This window comes from Giraffa tippelskirchi, chromosome 1, assembly GCF_054371585.1.
Source record: "Giraffa tippelskirchi isolate mGirTip1 chromosome 1, T2T-mGirTip1v1.2.pri, whole genome shotgun sequence".
NCBI lineage: Eukaryota > Metazoa > Chordata > Mammalia > Artiodactyla > Giraffidae > Giraffa > Giraffa tippelskirchi.
Window position 1 is genome coordinate 33,793,987 of NC_137275.1, and position 18,215 is coordinate 33,812,201.

General features: G+C 34.8%; 1 protein-coding gene across 12 annotated transcripts in view; it reads left to right on the top strand.

The window, feature by feature from the left end:
• The window catches only part of EPHA5 (EPH receptor A5), a 394,095-nt gene that overhangs the window by 283,747 nt on the left and 92,133 nt on the right, over positions 1-18,215 (top strand). For 7 of the 12 annotated variants that reach the window (XM_081504964.1, XM_081504794.1, XM_081505053.1 and 4 more), the window contains one exon: positions 5,066-5,171. In XM_081504964.1, the coding sequence (XP_081361090.1) occupies positions 5,066-5,171 (106 nt within the window). The remainder of the gene's footprint in view (positions 1-5,065; positions 5,172-18,215) is intronic. The other 5 variants (XM_081504887.1, XM_081505128.1, XM_081505274.1 and 2 more) reach the window with 1 other exon arrangement.

The window sequence follows — 18,215 nt, forward strand, 5'->3', positions numbered from 1 at the left end:
AAATTCATATCTTTAAATACTAAAATTTTAACAGTATGTAAAAGGATAATCATAAATCATACTGTGCTTACCATGTTTTGAACACTGATACAGAATGAACAATTATGAAGGCATTTACAGTATCCTATAAATTCTATTTATTTTCGATTTAGTTGATGTATTTGGGGATATTATTGATGCTGTCAGGGCAAACAAAGGAGTAAATAATAAAAGTCTTAATGAATTATCTCGAGTTAATTTGAGATGATTCAAATTAATTAATCAGTGCAAATGAAATAATCAATAATTAAAGCACATCAAGAAACTTAAAAAAAGCTACAAGCTTTTAAAAAATAAATATAAATATATTTTAAAAATTCTTCCTCACATCTCCTTTGTTAAATTTTTCATTATACAAAAAGATATGATTTCAGTGGGCAGTAGATATAAACATGTAAATGTGAATGTTTGTGATTTGACATTACTTGCAAAGTATTTTCATAAAATGTACTAATTTAAATATTTTTTAAAATTTTTGGCATGCCATTAATAGCTGTTTTAATGCAAAATACTGTCCCATATTTTAGCACATTAAGTTAGACTTCTTGGAAATTACTTAAAAAGAAACATTTCATACTTCTCAGCACCCATTATTTTCCCTCAAAATTAATACTTTGGTTAGTCTGAAATTGTCCTGTTTTTATCTTTACTTCTGATTAATCATGCCTATTTCTGCCAATACCTTATCTCTCAGAGTCCCGAACTGGCACACTGAGACCAGAAGGATTTGTTATAGTCAGATTAGAAAGGCTATTGAATGCCCTTCTAATTTGAGACTTTTTCCATAAGCAGTAGGTATCTATTAACATTTTGTTTGGAGAAACATGATCAAAGTGATATTTTTAGATGTTTCACCTAAGTACCTAGAAGTCAAAGGGAGCACTTAAAGGACCTATGCACCATACTCCAGCGAATTTGAATCAAAACACCTATGAACCATACTACAGCAACTTTGATCAAATAGGTGAATAGTTAATGAAAAAAAAACAGTAATACATGGGGAGAAACATAGAAGAGAAGCAAAACATATTTGGTAATTAAGACTAAGTAGGAGTCAAGAAAAATTCTGTTCTACTTAAACCAGAAAGACAAAACTAGTCTAGTTTGTTGGATTGATTTAGGTTTGTTTATTTAGATGTGCTGTGCTTAGTCACTCAGTCCTGTCCGACTCTTTGGTACCCCACAGTCTGTAGCCAGCCAGGACCCTCTGTCCATGGGGATTCTCCAGGCAAGAATACTGGAGTGGGTTGCCATGCCCTTCTCCAGGGGATCTCCTCAACCCAGGGATTGAACACAGGTCTCCCACACTGCAGGTGGATTCTTTACCATCTAAGCCACTAGTGAAGCCCATTTATTTAGATACTATTTTTAAATGCCTTTGAGGGTGGATGTGGTTTAAGGGACAATTTTAATTTTTTTTTTATTTATTTATATTTGGTTATGCTGAGTCTTTGTTGCTATGTGCACTTTTCTCTAGTTATGGCAATTGGAGGCTACCCTGTAGTTGCAGTGAGTGTACTTCTCGTTGGGGTGGCTTCTTTTGTTGCAAAGCATGGGCTTGAGGGCACGTGAGCTTTAGTAGCTGCAGCACGTGGACTCAGTAGTTGCAGCCCCCAGGCTTTAGATCACAGTCTCAATAGTTGCGGCCAACAGGCTCTGATGCTCTGTGGCATGTGGGATCCTTTCGGATCAGGGATTGAACCTCTGTCTTCTGCATTGATAGGTGGAGTCTTTACCACTGAGCCCCCCAGGGAAGCCCAAGAATCAATGTTTTAAATATGTTTATTTTTATGTAACAATAAAATCCAAATAAATGGAAACAGTATTTTTTTCTTTTTTTTTCTTTCTTTGTTTCTTTATTTCTTTATTTGTTTTGCCATACATTGACATGAATCCACCATGGGTGTACATGTTTTCCCCTTCCAGAACCCCCCTTCCACCTCCCTCCCCATCCCATCCCTCTTTTTTAAATAGAATGATCCTTTGATGAGAAATAAGAGTTGGAGATATAAATGTAGGGCTCTTCAGCTTATGTTATTCAGTCACTGTGTCATATCTGTCTCAACTTTCAGTTAACTGATGCCATGAGCAAAGAAATATCTATGAGAGACAGGAAGAAAAAGAGGTAAGATGGAAAGAGACAGAAAAAAAGAAAGAAGTGAGCACGATAAAGAACCAGCATTCATCAAGAATTGTTCACACGTAAAATATGGGAAAAAAATTCAGCATCAGTAGAACTGACAAAGCAGTGTTTCAGAGCGGTAGAAAGAGAAATTGGCTCATCTCATGTATAGAAACCAAGAGGAGAAGAGTTTTAAAGATGGAGTGTATGTTCAACAAGGTCAAATACCTCATTATAATGTATGGTAGGGTAAATGGGGGATTACCTGATGGCTCAGATGGTAAAGAATGTGCCTACAATGTAGGAGATGTGTTTAATCCCTGGGTCCAGAAGATCCCCTGGAGAAGGAAATGGCAACCCACTCCAGTGTTCTTGCCTGGAGAATTCCATAGACAGAGGAGCCTCGTGGGCTGCATAATCCATGGGGTCACAAAGATTCAGACATGACTGAGCAGCTAACACTTTGACTTTCACTTTGTGAATTAAATGGAGAATTGTTCATTGCATTTGACAGATATCATATCATGCATAGAACTCAAAGGCAGAAGAAGAAAAGTTTCAGAAAAAAATTAATAACGTTGATTCTTAGAAGATGTTATTTTTCAGTCACTAATTCATGTCCGACTCTTTGCGACCCCATGGACTGCAGTTTGCCAGGCTTCCCTGTCCTTCACCATCTTCCAGAACTTGCTCAGACTCATGTGTGTTGAGTCAGTGAGGCTGGTTCTAAATGAGTCACTCAGGATGCTGCAAAATAGAAGAGAATAAGAATTATGGATAAAACAGGAGATAATATGTATATATTATATCTCCTGTTTAAATAAGGCTGGCAATAGTTGAAGCACTATGCTAAGAGTTATCTCTAAGCAGAAATATAATGATCCCTGGAAATTACCCCTCTCTGGGGATTAATGAAATGAGACTTTACAAGGTTAAATAATTTGCCTTAATCCATATGTATAGTAAATGCTGGAGCTGTTTTCAGACTCAATTTAAATTAATATCAGTAAATTTAGGTATAAGAATTTGTTGTCCCCAAGATAAATTATCTCATAGGCTTGTAGATAGCAAAGAAGCAGTCTGTAAGGAAATGAAAATTTTCCCCCAGAGGGAGATTTTAAAGATCAGTGCCTTGGAAGAGACAGGAAAAATTCAAACAGTGGAGGTAGGTAAAGCAAAAGAAAGGTATGCTATTATATTTAACTGTGGAATTCAGACTTGATCAGTCTTTTTTTATCTATAAAATTTAACATTTCTAAAATGTCAGAATGGGAATGTTAGGTGGGAATGGATTAGTCTACTGAGAAAATGAGGAAAACTCACTATGAGCATGACTTTGTAAGGAAATTAAAAGAGAGGATCAAAAGCTTTGAAGTCCAAATGAAATAACATTGAGATTATTTGGACCAAGTCTTCATGGTTTTCTCTAGAAACAGTGCCACCTGCCTAAAGCAGATTTAAAGAACTGAGGGGAAAAAAAGTAATTTGAATTTGCAAATTAATAAAGCTAATCTTGGGGGAGGCTACTACCTATGATACTGGGGTAGCTTTGCCCTACTGCATTTATACTGCTCACTGGTAATAAGTTCTCTACCATGCATCTCAGTGACAAAGGACAGGAAAAAGCAGGGTAAAGAGACTTTGTATTGCAACTATTATTATCCAAGAAAAGGGAGAGGAAGAGTATAGATTTAGATTGTAAATAATAGTTTTTCTCATCCGTGAACCAGTTGTTGTCAATATTGGACTCTTGAAGACTGATCTGAAAGGGTGAAAATGTGGATCTGTGTAAGAAGGTTGTCAGAGAATCAGTCAATTTTGGTTAAAAGAATCAATGAAGAGGTGACAAGCCTAGAAAGGGAAACATTTGAATGTCCAAAACTATTGATAGGGCCAAGATCAGGTAAGAGATTGTAAAAAAACAAAACAGGAAGTATAGTTGTTATTAGTTTTGGTGACTTAAAATTTGTTATCAGGGAGGTGAGCTTATCTAAGTTCACTCTGAATTTATCAAAATATAATGTCATTACCCAATACGCAGGCTAAGTATCCCACTGAGGGTTTCTTGAGAACATTAATAAAATATATTTTGCTCTATAGGTTTCTTATTTTAATCAACTTAGTTTTAGTTATCAGCACAAAAGAAAAATTTATCTGCTTTTTTAGATGCAACTATCTGATTATGTCCATATTCCTCTTATTATGGTAATTGTGTTATTAAAATATAAAATATTTCATCTAAATACATGTATTAAAAAAGATCATGTAAACAAACCTAATCTTAATGTAGACTAAAAATTCTAAATGATATTGATATTTTTGAAAATGTGGTCCCAATAATGGAGGTATATTTAGTGATTATATATTCTTCTTGAAATATTGATTTTTAAAATTATATTGATAATAGTGATGTCATATGAGGTCATAGCCACATCATTTTGGACATTTCAACTGATGTCTCTAAGAAAAAGTCCTTTCTAAGATAATGAGGTATTTTTTCCTAGAGAACAGCCACATGCAAACTCTAAAAATATCGAATCTCATATACTTAATATCTCCTATTTAGGAGGTGTTTGAAATTAAAGACTAAGTTCCAATTTTTTTCTTGCAAGCCTAATATTGCTAAATGAATACTATGTGAACAATGACATTCATTTTTTATGATGACAAGAAAATAATCAGTGACTTAGTTGGTCTTCCAAATTTCCATTTGGAAAATAAATATTTTCTCCTAAAAATGTCTTTTCAATTACACATGGTTGAGAAGAGATATTAGGGGGAAACCTCAGCCAAGTGTGGGTGAATTGCTTAAACCGTGCATTGATTACTGACTATTAAGCAGCTCTTATTTGAATGCATATGATCACTTTAACCACAGGCTCCATTTTCTCTGTCTCCTATCAGCAGTTGCAGCATCCAGCGATCAAAGCCAGATTCCTATAATTGCTGTGTCTGTGACAGTCGGAGTCATTTTGTTGGCAGTGGTTATCGGCTTTCTCCTCAGTGGAAGGTAAGACAGGAAGCTGTGCTTCTGAATTTCTGCAACTGATCTCTGCCTTACCTTGATCTGCCCATTTGCTAATCACATCCCATAACAAATCAGGCAAGTGATATACCATTAGATATCCTCTATATAGGATATATTTCTTAAGCTTTACCTTGTCCGTGTGAGTGCTAACTTGAAAGCACACAATTTCTCTTTTCCAGGTGTATTCTCTTCACATGAATAGTATTAACTTGTTATTATTTATTATGCTGTTAATATAACCATATCTTTTCTTGATATAGATTATTTTAACCTGAGTTTTATTTTTTCCTCTCAAAAGTATTTGTCAATATATCCTCTCAAAGGTTTCGATTTTAGTGTTTAGGAAGGCCTGTGTCTGTGCTCATTATTTGAGAAGAATAAGACTAATAATTCCAGTTTAGCCAGTGTTCTATCCTAACAGGGTGATGGATACAAAGTAGACACTCTGGAAAACAAGCATTTTGAGAAATAACCACCCCATTTTTATGACTGCATTTAAATTCAACTTCAGAATGATTTCAACCTGAATATATCAATCAGAGTGTAAACTGATTTAAAGTGAATTTTATTGAATGTTATATCAATAGATACATTAATATGTGCATTAAATATCTACATTTTTCATTTTGAACAAAGAGGCAGAGCCCCCAACAAGAGCTTACAAGGAAGGTGTTTCCTGACACTGATCAAAGCATAATCAATCTTTCTAAAAAAATAAATGAACAAAAGCATGAGTGTGTTCTATTCCTGCAACAAACATATTTTCATTTTTCATCCAGGCCACTGTTAGAAGGGATATTCAATAATGAGAGCTGTCCATTTGAAAATGCTCTGATTTTAGACTATTACAGAAAACCTAGTAAGCCTTCATGAAAGTATTAAAACCTAAAGAAATATGTGAAAATATACTATGATTCAAAAAGTCAAGAAATCAATATTCATATTGATTTTGTACTGTTTTACTCATTTACTTTTGACTCTTCGGCACCTATTCAACTGACAAATATATAGAATTAGGCATTTTCAGTATCCTGCATATTGTATTACAAAAAGACATATGACTACATCTTTAAATTACAGTCGAGATACTTTATTTTCATAAAATAAATTTCATAAAACACTGTTACTTCCTTTGAACATCCTTTTTCTTTCCCCAGAATTATCTTTCTTCTAGTTCTTGTTCATTTAAGAGCGTTCAAAGTTTTCTTAAGAAATCGTTGCTTACTTTTACTATTAGAATAGCAGTGATTCACTTTCAGAATTGCTAGCTGGGAAGCAGTCTGTTTCCTATTGAGGACTGCCAGGCCTGCTCAAGCCAGAGCCTGGCTGGATCGTGCCCCAATGATCTATTCTCTCTGAAGTCACTTAGGGAGAATGCTCTACTTTTTTTTTTTTTTTGGTGCTTTCTGGAAAAGAAGCTAATTCCACCAATCTTGTCATAAAAACTTTGCTCAGATTTTGATCAAGTAAGGTAATCTAATTGAGTGAATTGTAGCTACTAAAACAACTATGATGATATAATATGTCTTTTCTACCCAAAAGGGTGGTTGACTATCATACATTTGCAGAGCTGGTTTGTGATATCAGTTATTTACTTGTGACTGAGATACAGGTTGGCCTCTTCCTTTCCAGTAAATCCAGAAGCATTATTCATATACAGGCACATGGTGATCATAAGAAGATATTATTTGCCTAGTCCACTGAATAAAAATGGAGGAAAGGGGCAAGGTCTAGAGACCAATACATTTGTGTGTTTGAAGATTTATTAGAGAACAGATAAAATATAAGAAGCATTTTACTGTAGATTTACAGTTTATCTATGTAACCTAAGTATTGTTGATGTGAATTTACTGATGACATTCAGCTAGGGATCCTCGCTGACCTATATATGAATCAAACACTGTTCCTCGCCCCCATTTTTTCCTTAATATATATAAAACTGACTTAAAAGCAATTCACTTTGTTACATCTGCTGCTAAGTCGCCTCAGTCGTGTCCGACTCTGTGAGACCCCATAGACGGCAGCCCACCAGGCTTCGCCGTACCCGGGATTCTCCAGGCAAGAATACTGGAGTGGGTTGCCATTTCCTATCTGCAGCATTAGACAAAGTGAGAGAAGTTTCAGTATACCTACTGTTTGCTAACTGAAGAACAGTATAGCTTTAGCGTGCATGCACACATGTACACAAATTCCATATGCATCAGAAACTACCATACAAGAATAACTAAACTTTAGTGTCTAGAAATATTTAGTGTATTTCTCAGTTGAATTAAAATGATATCTACCTCTAAGAAGAGAAGCTTAATTTTCAGCATTATTAAACCCAAATCTTGATAATTTTGGATCTACTATATTGCAGAAGTATATACTTATTAAAAAAATAGCAGCAACTTATAATTTGGGCACTGTTCATTCATATTAATTCTTTTTAATTACACAGACTGTGATGTTGAGACTAGGAATTTGCAGGTTAAAGGAAAACACACTTTACTAAAAATTAATCTGAGATTTATATTTCTTTACCAGCAAATTTTTTGCATGAAACTTTAATTACTTCATTTTGTTGGATGCTCATTCTCGAATTTCAGGGAGCATCTGTCTTATGATAGAAATATCTCTGGCTATTTTATTTTACTTTTCATAAACAGGTTATTTTATGTTTGTATTATGTACATATACTTATTTAGAAGCTAAATGATACAAGTCTAAAGGAACTTTCCCTATTTCATTCAAGGCAATTTTTGTTGGGACTAAGAAAATCTTATCTATCTTGTAGTACCTGGAGTATACTGAATCAATTAAAGTTTTGTCAAATAAAGGAAAAACTAAATGAAGAGATGTGGACAAAACCTAACAAAAATTTGGGGAATTATCTTTAAAGCACTAGCAAATTACTCAAAAAAGTCTGTACTAGGAAAGGTCAAAGGACAATGACATTGAATTATACATATTTCTCCTTGTGCTAAAATATGATTGTTAAACACACAAAAATATAATAGCATTTAGACTCCACCCTCACTTTGAACTTGTTCTCTTTTATCCCCTTTAACTTCTTGAATATTTTATAAACCAGACATTTGCTCCTGATTAAGATGTCTTTTAATTACAAATAATTTAATTTCTCAGTGGTGATATAGACTTAAATTTGATATATTACAAATATATTACTATCATCTGTATGTAATATTCACTGAAGTTTATATCATCATTTGGGCATGAGAGAATGTATGTCTTGAAGATACATCAGTCAATTCAGTTCAGTTGCTCAGTTGTGTCCAACTGTTTGCAACCCCATGGACTTCAGCCCCACCAGGCTTCCCTGTCCAACACCAACTCCCGGAGCTTACTCAGACTCATGTGCATTGAGTCAGTGATGCCATCCAACGATCTCATCCTCTGCCATCCCCTTCTCCTCCCGCCTTCAATCTTTCCCAGCATCAGGGTCTTTTCCAATGAGTAAGTTCTTTGCATCAGGTGGCCAAAGTATTGAAGTTTCAGAGTTAAATAAAAGAGTTTAAACCAAAATCAGTTTTTTCATGGTAATTTTTTTCTTTTGGAAAAAATGGTGGTATAATTCATTAATTCAAGAAGTATTTGACTTCTTATTAAATGCCTGCCATAATTCTTATGTTAGGAAAAACAATGGCTTGATGCTAAAATGTGCTGGACCTAGAAACTTTTCTTCAAGCTCCTTTGTAGCCAAATAAGATAATTGTACAGGCCTTTTGAATGCAGCTATTTAGTTCAGAAAAGTGCCAGAGCTCTGCCCACATTTTACATAAAAGCACAATAGCTTTTGAAATGAATCCTTTTCGTAGGGTATGAAGTATTCTAAAACCTTCAGAGAAGCATCTTTGCCTAGTGGAAGCAACACAATAGTAATATTGATAACAGTAAGTTTAATATTTTCTAGATGAATGACATATGACCTGCTAGTAGGCACTGTTCCAAGGACTTCAAATGTAATATCTCACAACTCTATGTCTCATTATTAGCTCTATCTCCAATTTATACTTCATAAAAGTTATCTCCTTGATATTTTTTGAATATTGTAAAAATAGCCTAGCTGTAAGGCTTTTGCACTGGCTCTTCTTACTGTCTAAAACTCTTTTGCCCCAGAAAGAAACAGGACTTTCTCCTTCTTTCTTTGCTTAACCCCATTCTCTCAATTGAGTTTTCTAAAATGACGGCTCATGATTCCTTCCTCTGTGCATCAGATCTTCCTCACCCTGATTTGTCTCTTTACAGCACCCATTGCCATTATAATATACATATTAATATTTGTGTGTATATTTTGCCTTCCCTGGTGGCTTAGTTGGTGAAGAGTCTGCCTGCAATGCGGAAGAAAGTGTGTATATTTATATCTATTTGGTTTATATTCTGTCTCCCATACTTGAATATAAGCTTCAGAATGACAGGGATTTTTATCTGCAGGTTCCCTCATCTTAGGACAATGTCTAGAACATAAATTATACCGTTAGTTGATAAGGGCCTGGGTCTTGGGCACAGCTCTAACTCTAAGATCCTTCCTTTTCACTATTTAACTTTCCTATGACTTACATCATTCAACTATGTGATTTTGGTGAAACTCTGAACTCTTATATGTGAAGCCAGTGGGTTTCTACTGCTAAAAATAATAGTATTAACATTTAAAAACTTTCTAAACTGATATGATATGAATAAAATAACCCTTAGAAATTAATGTCGGTGATATCTTGACCCTAAAGTAAATTAAAGAACATATTGGGTTAGGGACTTCCCTGGTGGTACAGTAGATAAGAATCCACCTACCAATGTCAGGGGACATGGGTTTGATCCCTGGTCTGGGAAGATCCCACATGCTGCAGAGCATGTGCACCACAGCTACTGAGCCCATACTCTAGACCCTGTGAGCCGCAACTACTGAAGGCCATGTGCTGCAGAGCCTGACCTCCGCAATAAGAGAAGCCATTGCAGTGAGAAGTCTGTGCATCGCAGCAAAGAGAAGCCCTTGCTCACTGCAACTAAAGAAAACTCATGCAAAAGTAAAGAAGACTCAATGTAGCCAAAATGAATAATTAATTAACTAATAAGAAAAGAACATATTGGGTTATAGTAAATGCTCCCTTCATTATACACTTGAAAATTATACATGGTAAGCTATGTCTATTCTAGAATCATACATATCAAATGTCACCACTCCCATAGCCATTCCTGGTTTTGTGAAAGCTAGTTAATTTCACTTTTGTTTTCCCTCAAAACTTTTTTTTTTCCAATTGAAATAATTTAAGTTCATCATTTTATATGTATCTGCCCTGATAGATATGTGTTCGTGTTGAACACAGATTCTGGTGTTAGTTGTCAGTAAATGTCCAATGATTGGATGACTGGCAAAGTGAAGCCAGAGTTTGAGACTCCTGAAAACATGCTTTAAACCAGCTTTTCAGCATTATCACTGTATGTGTTTTAGACCTCAGTTCCTGCGGTTGCATATGACAGAAGCGAAATTCAAAGTGGTTTATCAAAAAGATAATTGTAGATCATATAGATAAAAAGTTCCAGAGATTTTTTAAAAATTGAAAGTACCGACACTTGTAGATCCAAATGCTAAAATATTGCCTGCTATGCAACTGAAGACCCATGATTCAGGAATGCTCTGGCACTATTATGGTATTTAAAGGCACTGATCAAAATGAGCTTATTTAGGTAGAGCCCAAGGGCTCTGATGTGTACTGAGAGATAGACTGAAGTAGGAATATCCATCCAGAGGAGACAGAGAAAGAGTGGTCCATGAGGAGGCAGGAGACCAGATGATTGTTGGATTCCTAAAGTGGGACTGGTCACTATCTTGAATCTAGCCCTCATGTTAGAGCTCTTGACCTGCATTTTCACAGGTGGCACAGGCTCTAAGAGGAACCTGATACATAGCCCCACAGAGTAAATCAATCAATAGCACTGAGACCTTAACTAAGAATAGTATGGGAAGGCATACGGCATGGCAGTACTTTTAGAGCTCATGCCTGAATCTGAAGTAGAGTCAATCTCAGACAAAGCACATGACCTAAGAATGAAGAGAGAGGTTCTCATCCAGTGTCTTTTTTCATATCCCTCACTTCATCTCTCAATATTTAAACCTTACTCACATGTCAAGATCCACATCAACTGTTTGTTCTATCATAAAACCTCCCTCAATTCCTTTAGCCAAAGTATTCTCTCCTTCTGCTTAAGGCTCAACAATGTACTAGTATTTCTCATGGAATGTAATGCTTTCAACCACAAATTATAGTAAATATGTTCTCTCTTCTGCCCGCCAGTAAGTATTTAGAGGATAAAGACTTCTGTGGCTCTCCCACATAACCTAATTGAATGAATGACTCATAAATTATTGAATTAAAGATAAACTGGGCATCAATCTCTATTTGAAGTGCTTTGTCTCATTTTCCCCTATTAATGTTCATAGTTTGGAAAAAAAAAAATGTTAGTAACACTGACATGAGCACAATAAAATACCTAAACCATACATGTGCTTTCTTCCTGAGTAATGAAACTTTTGGTGTCATCCAGAAAATAAATGCAATGATGTCAAAGTATTGCATAGAAATTAAGAAATCTTCACTAGCTTACATTATTTATTTGACATCTGGACATTCTAATGCCAGTATGGTGACATACCTGGTGATATCAAGCAGTGTTCAGTTTTATAAATGATAATATAACATCAACATGATTGTACTTCTCTGTCAGTCTCCTCAAGTTATGGACATCGTGCATCTGTCAATATATTTGGCACATTAACAACTAGGATTATGTACTTTCAGAACTTGATAAGTTTTGATAAAAGTAAGTATTACACAAAATATTTTAATCAGATACTATTTTATTTTAGAATAATTGTAAATAAACAAATATTTGTAATCACTTGAAATCACTGATTTTAGAAAAGAGTTCATTAAAAGCAAATTCAACATTTTATGAATTAGCAATAGATGTGACATTATAAAACTCTAATAAATCCAGGCATGTGTATTGATTTAATATCTGGGAGTTGTTATCCCTTCTATTTTCTCATGATTACATGCTTTTTTCTTCAAAGGCTCTGAATCAAAGATAATTAGAGACCAGATCATAATTTATTAATAACAGACAAATGGGGATCAGGGCACAGTAGTGCCAGAAAGACTGGGAGCATAGCAACAACTAATTGCCCACTGTGGGAAGTTAATCATGCTAGGAAACTGAACCCAAGAGGGTTACTGGCTCAATTGCTCAATGTTATTGAATATTCCACCTGCGACTTCTCACAGATCAAGCATGTAAACATCATTGCAACTCTCAGGAAGTTATACTGAGGCAAACGTTTGAAAGGAAAACCTCTCTTCATGGTACTGGAGGCAAGTTAATGTCATTGATTTACAAAGATGAAAATTATTTTAGCAAGAATCTGGAGGTTCACGTTTCAAGTACTATGAAATACTATGAAACACAAGAGAGGTCAAAAGCCTAACCACAAGAACCAAATACACTTATTTATTTATTTTTTTTTTTGAATCTCTGTTTGCCTGAAGCTCCGTTTCTATGAGAACATGATCCCCATCTGAAAGAACAAGCATGCTGTCATACCAGAAGATGCTGGGCTCTGGAAGAAAACCCTTCTAGGTTTCTGGGAATCTCACCACATCTTTCAGAGTCCACGATAGCACAAGCTTTCACAGGAGCCTGAGAGCCAGCTCTGCAGACAAAATCAATAGCACCGCCCTATGCCAAAGGGTAGATCATCTATTCAACAAAAAAATCAGTTAATTTCCTGAGCCATGTCTAGGAATATACTTACTGCTGAGAAATGAAGCAAATGAACAATAAAATGTTCCAAATTATTTTAAACACCAGGATAAAGCTACATTTGTTCAAGACCTGTGCTCTTTTTTAAAACTTGTGTGAACCTGGAAAGTAATAAATGTTTCTAATGGAGTAGCAACTCAGACTGAAACAGCTGAATTCTTATATTATGCTATGTGGAAGTGTTGAATTCAGATCTGTCTGATGGCTGTGATGGTTATAGTGCTACAATACATACTGTATCCCAGTTATCTTTCTTACCAAATTCTTTTAATGATCCCTCACTCCTGCTTCTTTCTTATTTCTTACTCTCTTGACTTCCTAATCTCACAGAAAAATGACAAACTTTTCTGTATCCGATCTTTGGCATACATTTGCTGTCAATAGTCTATAAGCATTTTCCACTCTCTTGGAGTCATCAGTATTGCAGATAACAATGTTAGTATTATGTTTTTATTATTATTTTATGTTTAATTATATGCTTCCAATGATTATTTATGTAAAGATTTATCTTTTGTTCCTGTTATTGTGATCTGCTGCTGAGTTACACATCTCTGTGATGGTCATGAGTTCTCTTGAGTCAGGGTCGATTGAAAGGCAAGTCAGATCATTGAGTTTTTTGTTTTTATTTTTGTTTTTGCTTTCTTTACACACCACCTCTTTCATCCTGATTGGCAAGATATCATCAAATTGGCAAACTGAGACATCTATGTGTTGATTAGTGGAAAAAAGCTTCTTTGTTTCTTAGAGTTTTTTTGCCATTCTTGGACCAACTACATAAATCCTCTTCAGTGTTCCTCCAGATCAAATATTCCATTGGATTCGAATATCCCCTTGTATTTCACAAACACCACTTCTCCACCTCCAAAAACTCTCCACTGACACTGAGAAATCCTACTGTTGCTTTCACATTCTTATGCCTATTTCACATGATTTTCCTGAGGCAAATTTAATAGACATTGGTTTAAACTGATTCTATTCATTGACGATGTACACATCTTGCCAACATTTAAACAAATTCTTATCTGTGGAGCTCAATTCTGGTAATATAATTTTGATTCTTTAATACTTTAACTTGTTGAAACTTTGCTCAATTCTTCCCCTGTTTAATGCAAAGATCTATCTTTTTCAAAGTATAGAGATGTAGGACACATAAGAATGTAAAAGATTATCATAACGTACAATCACAGAGCAAAGAATTGAACAAATATCTTTAAAATATGTAAGAATATAAATTAAGTGAAATATTTTCTATACTAATATGAATTGAATTTTTGCCTAGATATAGCAGAATTTACCACCAATCCTCATTGCTAAAGTTATCTCTGAGATCTCCATATGTGCCAACAACACTATGCTACATTTTTAAGGATACCAAGTTCAGCATATGTGTTCCAACAGATATTAAATTTGTAAAATTATTCTGATGTTCTTAATTTGCTGCAAGTAAAATTAGCTGGAAAATGCTAGTCTATAGGTCCAGCCTTCCTCAGAAAATTTTAAGATAAAATTTAGCCACCCAAATGCCTCACTTCTATCTCTTCATGCCAAAGATGATATAAAATCTATTATCATCAAACGAGCATGAGTTTAATGCTTATGTGATAAGTGATGTTGAGCATTGTTTATATACACAGTTTGATGACACAAGTATATGATCAATCAGAATTCTAAATTTCCATGACTTTGTATGTTTTCTAATACATAAGGACCTCTTGATATATTTTGACATTGGTATCTGACTTTCTGTGACCTCCTTCTAGTCTAGCTGTTTCAAACGTACCTATAATGGTCTGCTAGTTTCACCTCTTCTCTAGTCATTTAGAATATAAAGGGACAGGACAAACTGGACCTTTCCTTGAGTCCTAATGGTTTATAAGGAATCATTCCAAACCTGTGATAGTGTATACTGCCACTCACTAAGAGGGAAATAGCTACTTTGAAATTGAAGTTGATGTCAGTTTTACCATCCAGTATTTTTCTACCCAAGTCCTGAGGCTTCTAACTCCTCATCCAAGAAATTGCAGTGGAAGTCCTGTATATCTCAAATATCTGTCTGAGCCTATGCAGTTTGGCCCAGTGCCAGGTGACTGGGTCCTGCTCGTGTGTCTCCAACTCTTTGAAACTACCCTCACTCTAAGAGTGGAGAAGGAAATGGCAACCCACTGGGCTCCAAAATCACTGCGGACAGTGACTGCAGTCACAAAATTAAGAGACTCTTGCTCTTTGGAAGAAAAATATGACAAACCTCGACAGCCTATTAAAAAGCAGACACATCACTTTACCCACAATAGTCTGTATAGTCAGAGCTATGATTTTTCCAGTAGTCATGTTTGGTTGTGAGAAATGGACCATAAAGAAAGCTAAGTACCTAAGAATTGATGCTTTCAAATTATGGTGCTAGAGATGACTCCTGAGAGTACTTTGGACAGCAGAAGATCAACCAGTCAAACCAGTTAATCCTAAAGGAAATCAACCCTGAATATTCTTTGAAAGGACTGATGCTGATGCTTCAGTACTTTGGCCATCTGATGCAAAGAGCCAACTCATTGAAAAAGACCCTGATGCTGGGAAAGACTGAGGCCAGGAGGAGAAGGAGGCAACAGAGTTTGAGGTGGTTGGATGGCATCACTAGCTCAATAGACATGAGTTTCAGCAAACTCTGGGAGATACTGCAGTCCATGGGTGAAAAGAGTCAGATACAACTTAATGACTGAAAAACAAGCATATTTGAGTTCAAAATATATAGTTTTATTTTCTGTTTTTCTTTGATTAAAATTATAATATGAAGATTTCCTATGTGGTTGAAAATATTTTAAAAATAAAAAATTATTGCCTCTTTGATATTCTAGTATCTAACTTTTCCCATATATTTTTCCTTTTGTTTTGCTTGTTTGTTTTCTTTTGTGTTGGTTTAGGGGAAGGGACTTGCTGTTTTATCTCTAATATTCTTAGAACACATTTGTATAATTCAAATTAAGGGACAATGAATATGAATATTTTAAAGATTGTTGATACTTATTGATAAATGGCACTACAAAAACATTTTACCAATTATCATTCCCCCCAACAGTGCATGAAATTGCCTGTGGTTCACAAACTAGTTAGTCTCTGCTAATTTAATAGGAGAAAAATTGTTCTGTGTTTTTAATTGCATTTTTTTGTATTTTTGAGATTTAATAGGATCATTTATATATTTGCAATGAGTATATTCATTAGTTATTTTACGACCTATTTTATAAATTATGTGTACATGCTCTTTACCCATTTAGCCTAGTGAGATCTTAGCTTTTCATATAGTGAAAATATATCATTAGAAGTAGCAAAATTTGCTTGCTTTTTAATCATAGTAATTTTGCATGAGGTACAAAAAATACAAATTTTATGTGGTTGAGTATCTAAAGTGATATTCTCTATAGACTTATGTAAATACCAGCACTATTTATCACCCTCTCCTTATTCTGTTTTAGGTCTCTACATGTAACATTTACTAAAAAAATTATCTATATAGATATTCTTTTATCTATACTACCTCTAGACTATAAAACTTATTCTTCTAGTTTATATCAGGATCATATTAGTTTAAATATTATAATTTAACAACATTTTTTAAATATTTGTTCAGGAAAATTCATATTGGGAAATCACATATGGTCACAATTATAAATGTTTGACATAAGTATTTTTGCATGTACATATATGCACACACATATATGTGTGTATGCCACTGCATGTGTATAAAGCAATTATCATTATTAACATGTGTATAATGCATTAAAATATTCAACATTTGTCACTGTTGTATTTAATTTTAAACAGAACTACTGTAATATATGATTTGGAAACTACTGACTAGTACTAATAGACCAAGTATATATTTACATGGAATTTGAATAGTTTGATATGAAAATGAGCACTTAGCTTTCTTTTCAATCATTCCCATAATTAATTCAATTCTCATAATTTTTATCACAAAATACATACATTCCTTGTGTTTTTATAATTTCAGTGTACTTCCCCAGTTACTTTAATTATTTGTGAGTGATGTAATTAAACTGAAAGATTAGTCCCAGTTTTTCTACCCAACAAATTTAATAATGATAGGTGTGATTCAACTTTGGATAATTATTTGACAGCCACAATACAGAGAGCTAAATAAATTAGAACTTAAATATTTGGCTTATTTCCTTGACTAATCTCTTTCCTTTTTTGGACCCACTCATATTTTTAATTAACATTACACTTTGATTAGACAAAGGAGTGTTTAAAGTAAATGTTACTATCACAAAACTATGCTTCAAATATTCTGTTTTTTTTTGGCTGCCTGGCAAAATTAGCATCACTTTCTTTGCAACTTTGCTTCCCTCTGCTTTTTCCTTTCTACTTCTCTCAAAATAAAACCTAAAATAGGTAAGCACAGTCAAGTTAGTAATGACAGTTGTACACTCCTCTCAAAGAAGCCTTGCAGATAGACTTGATTTAGCTGTGAAATGATTGAGAAAAAGAAGTTCAGTGGAAGGAGCTTGTAGAAACTATCAGCTTCTAGAAATGGAGGTGATTGAGGTTTGCTCATGGAGGTATCGTCCTACAAGAGAAACACATGATTCAGTAATGTGTGCATGCATGCGTGTTAAGTCACTTCAGTTCTGTCTGACTCTTTGCAACCCCATGGACTGGAGACCACCAGGCTTCTCAGTCCATAGGATTCTATAGCCCGGGAAGCCCTCAGTATTTTGTATATCAACACTGTTCTTGTGCCAGAACAGAGCTAAGAAAATGGTTGATTGCAAAAATGACTCTATGTAATTTCCCTTTATTGAACCAGTAAATATTATCTCTTGTGGTTAAAAAAACAGCAAATGACAACAAGCAAAGGCTATTTATTAAGCTTGCTATGGTAAGGGAATCGGCCACCAACACCTGAAACTGAGACTCAAAGGCAGGCAGTGGAGTGTAAAAGCTTTACAGTGAAAAAAGGGAAGGTTTCAGGTATGCCCTGATTGGAGGTTTTGGCCTGGGATAGCCTGAGGTGGGCTAACAGGAAGTAGGTCATCCTATATGATTGATTAGGCTTCCTCTGTTGCTCAGTGGCTCAGTAATGTCCAACTCTTTGCGACCCCATGGACCCCTGCAGCACGCCAGGCTTCTGTCCTTCACTATATCCCAGAGTTTGCTTAAACTTGTGTTCATTGAATCAATGATGCCATCCAA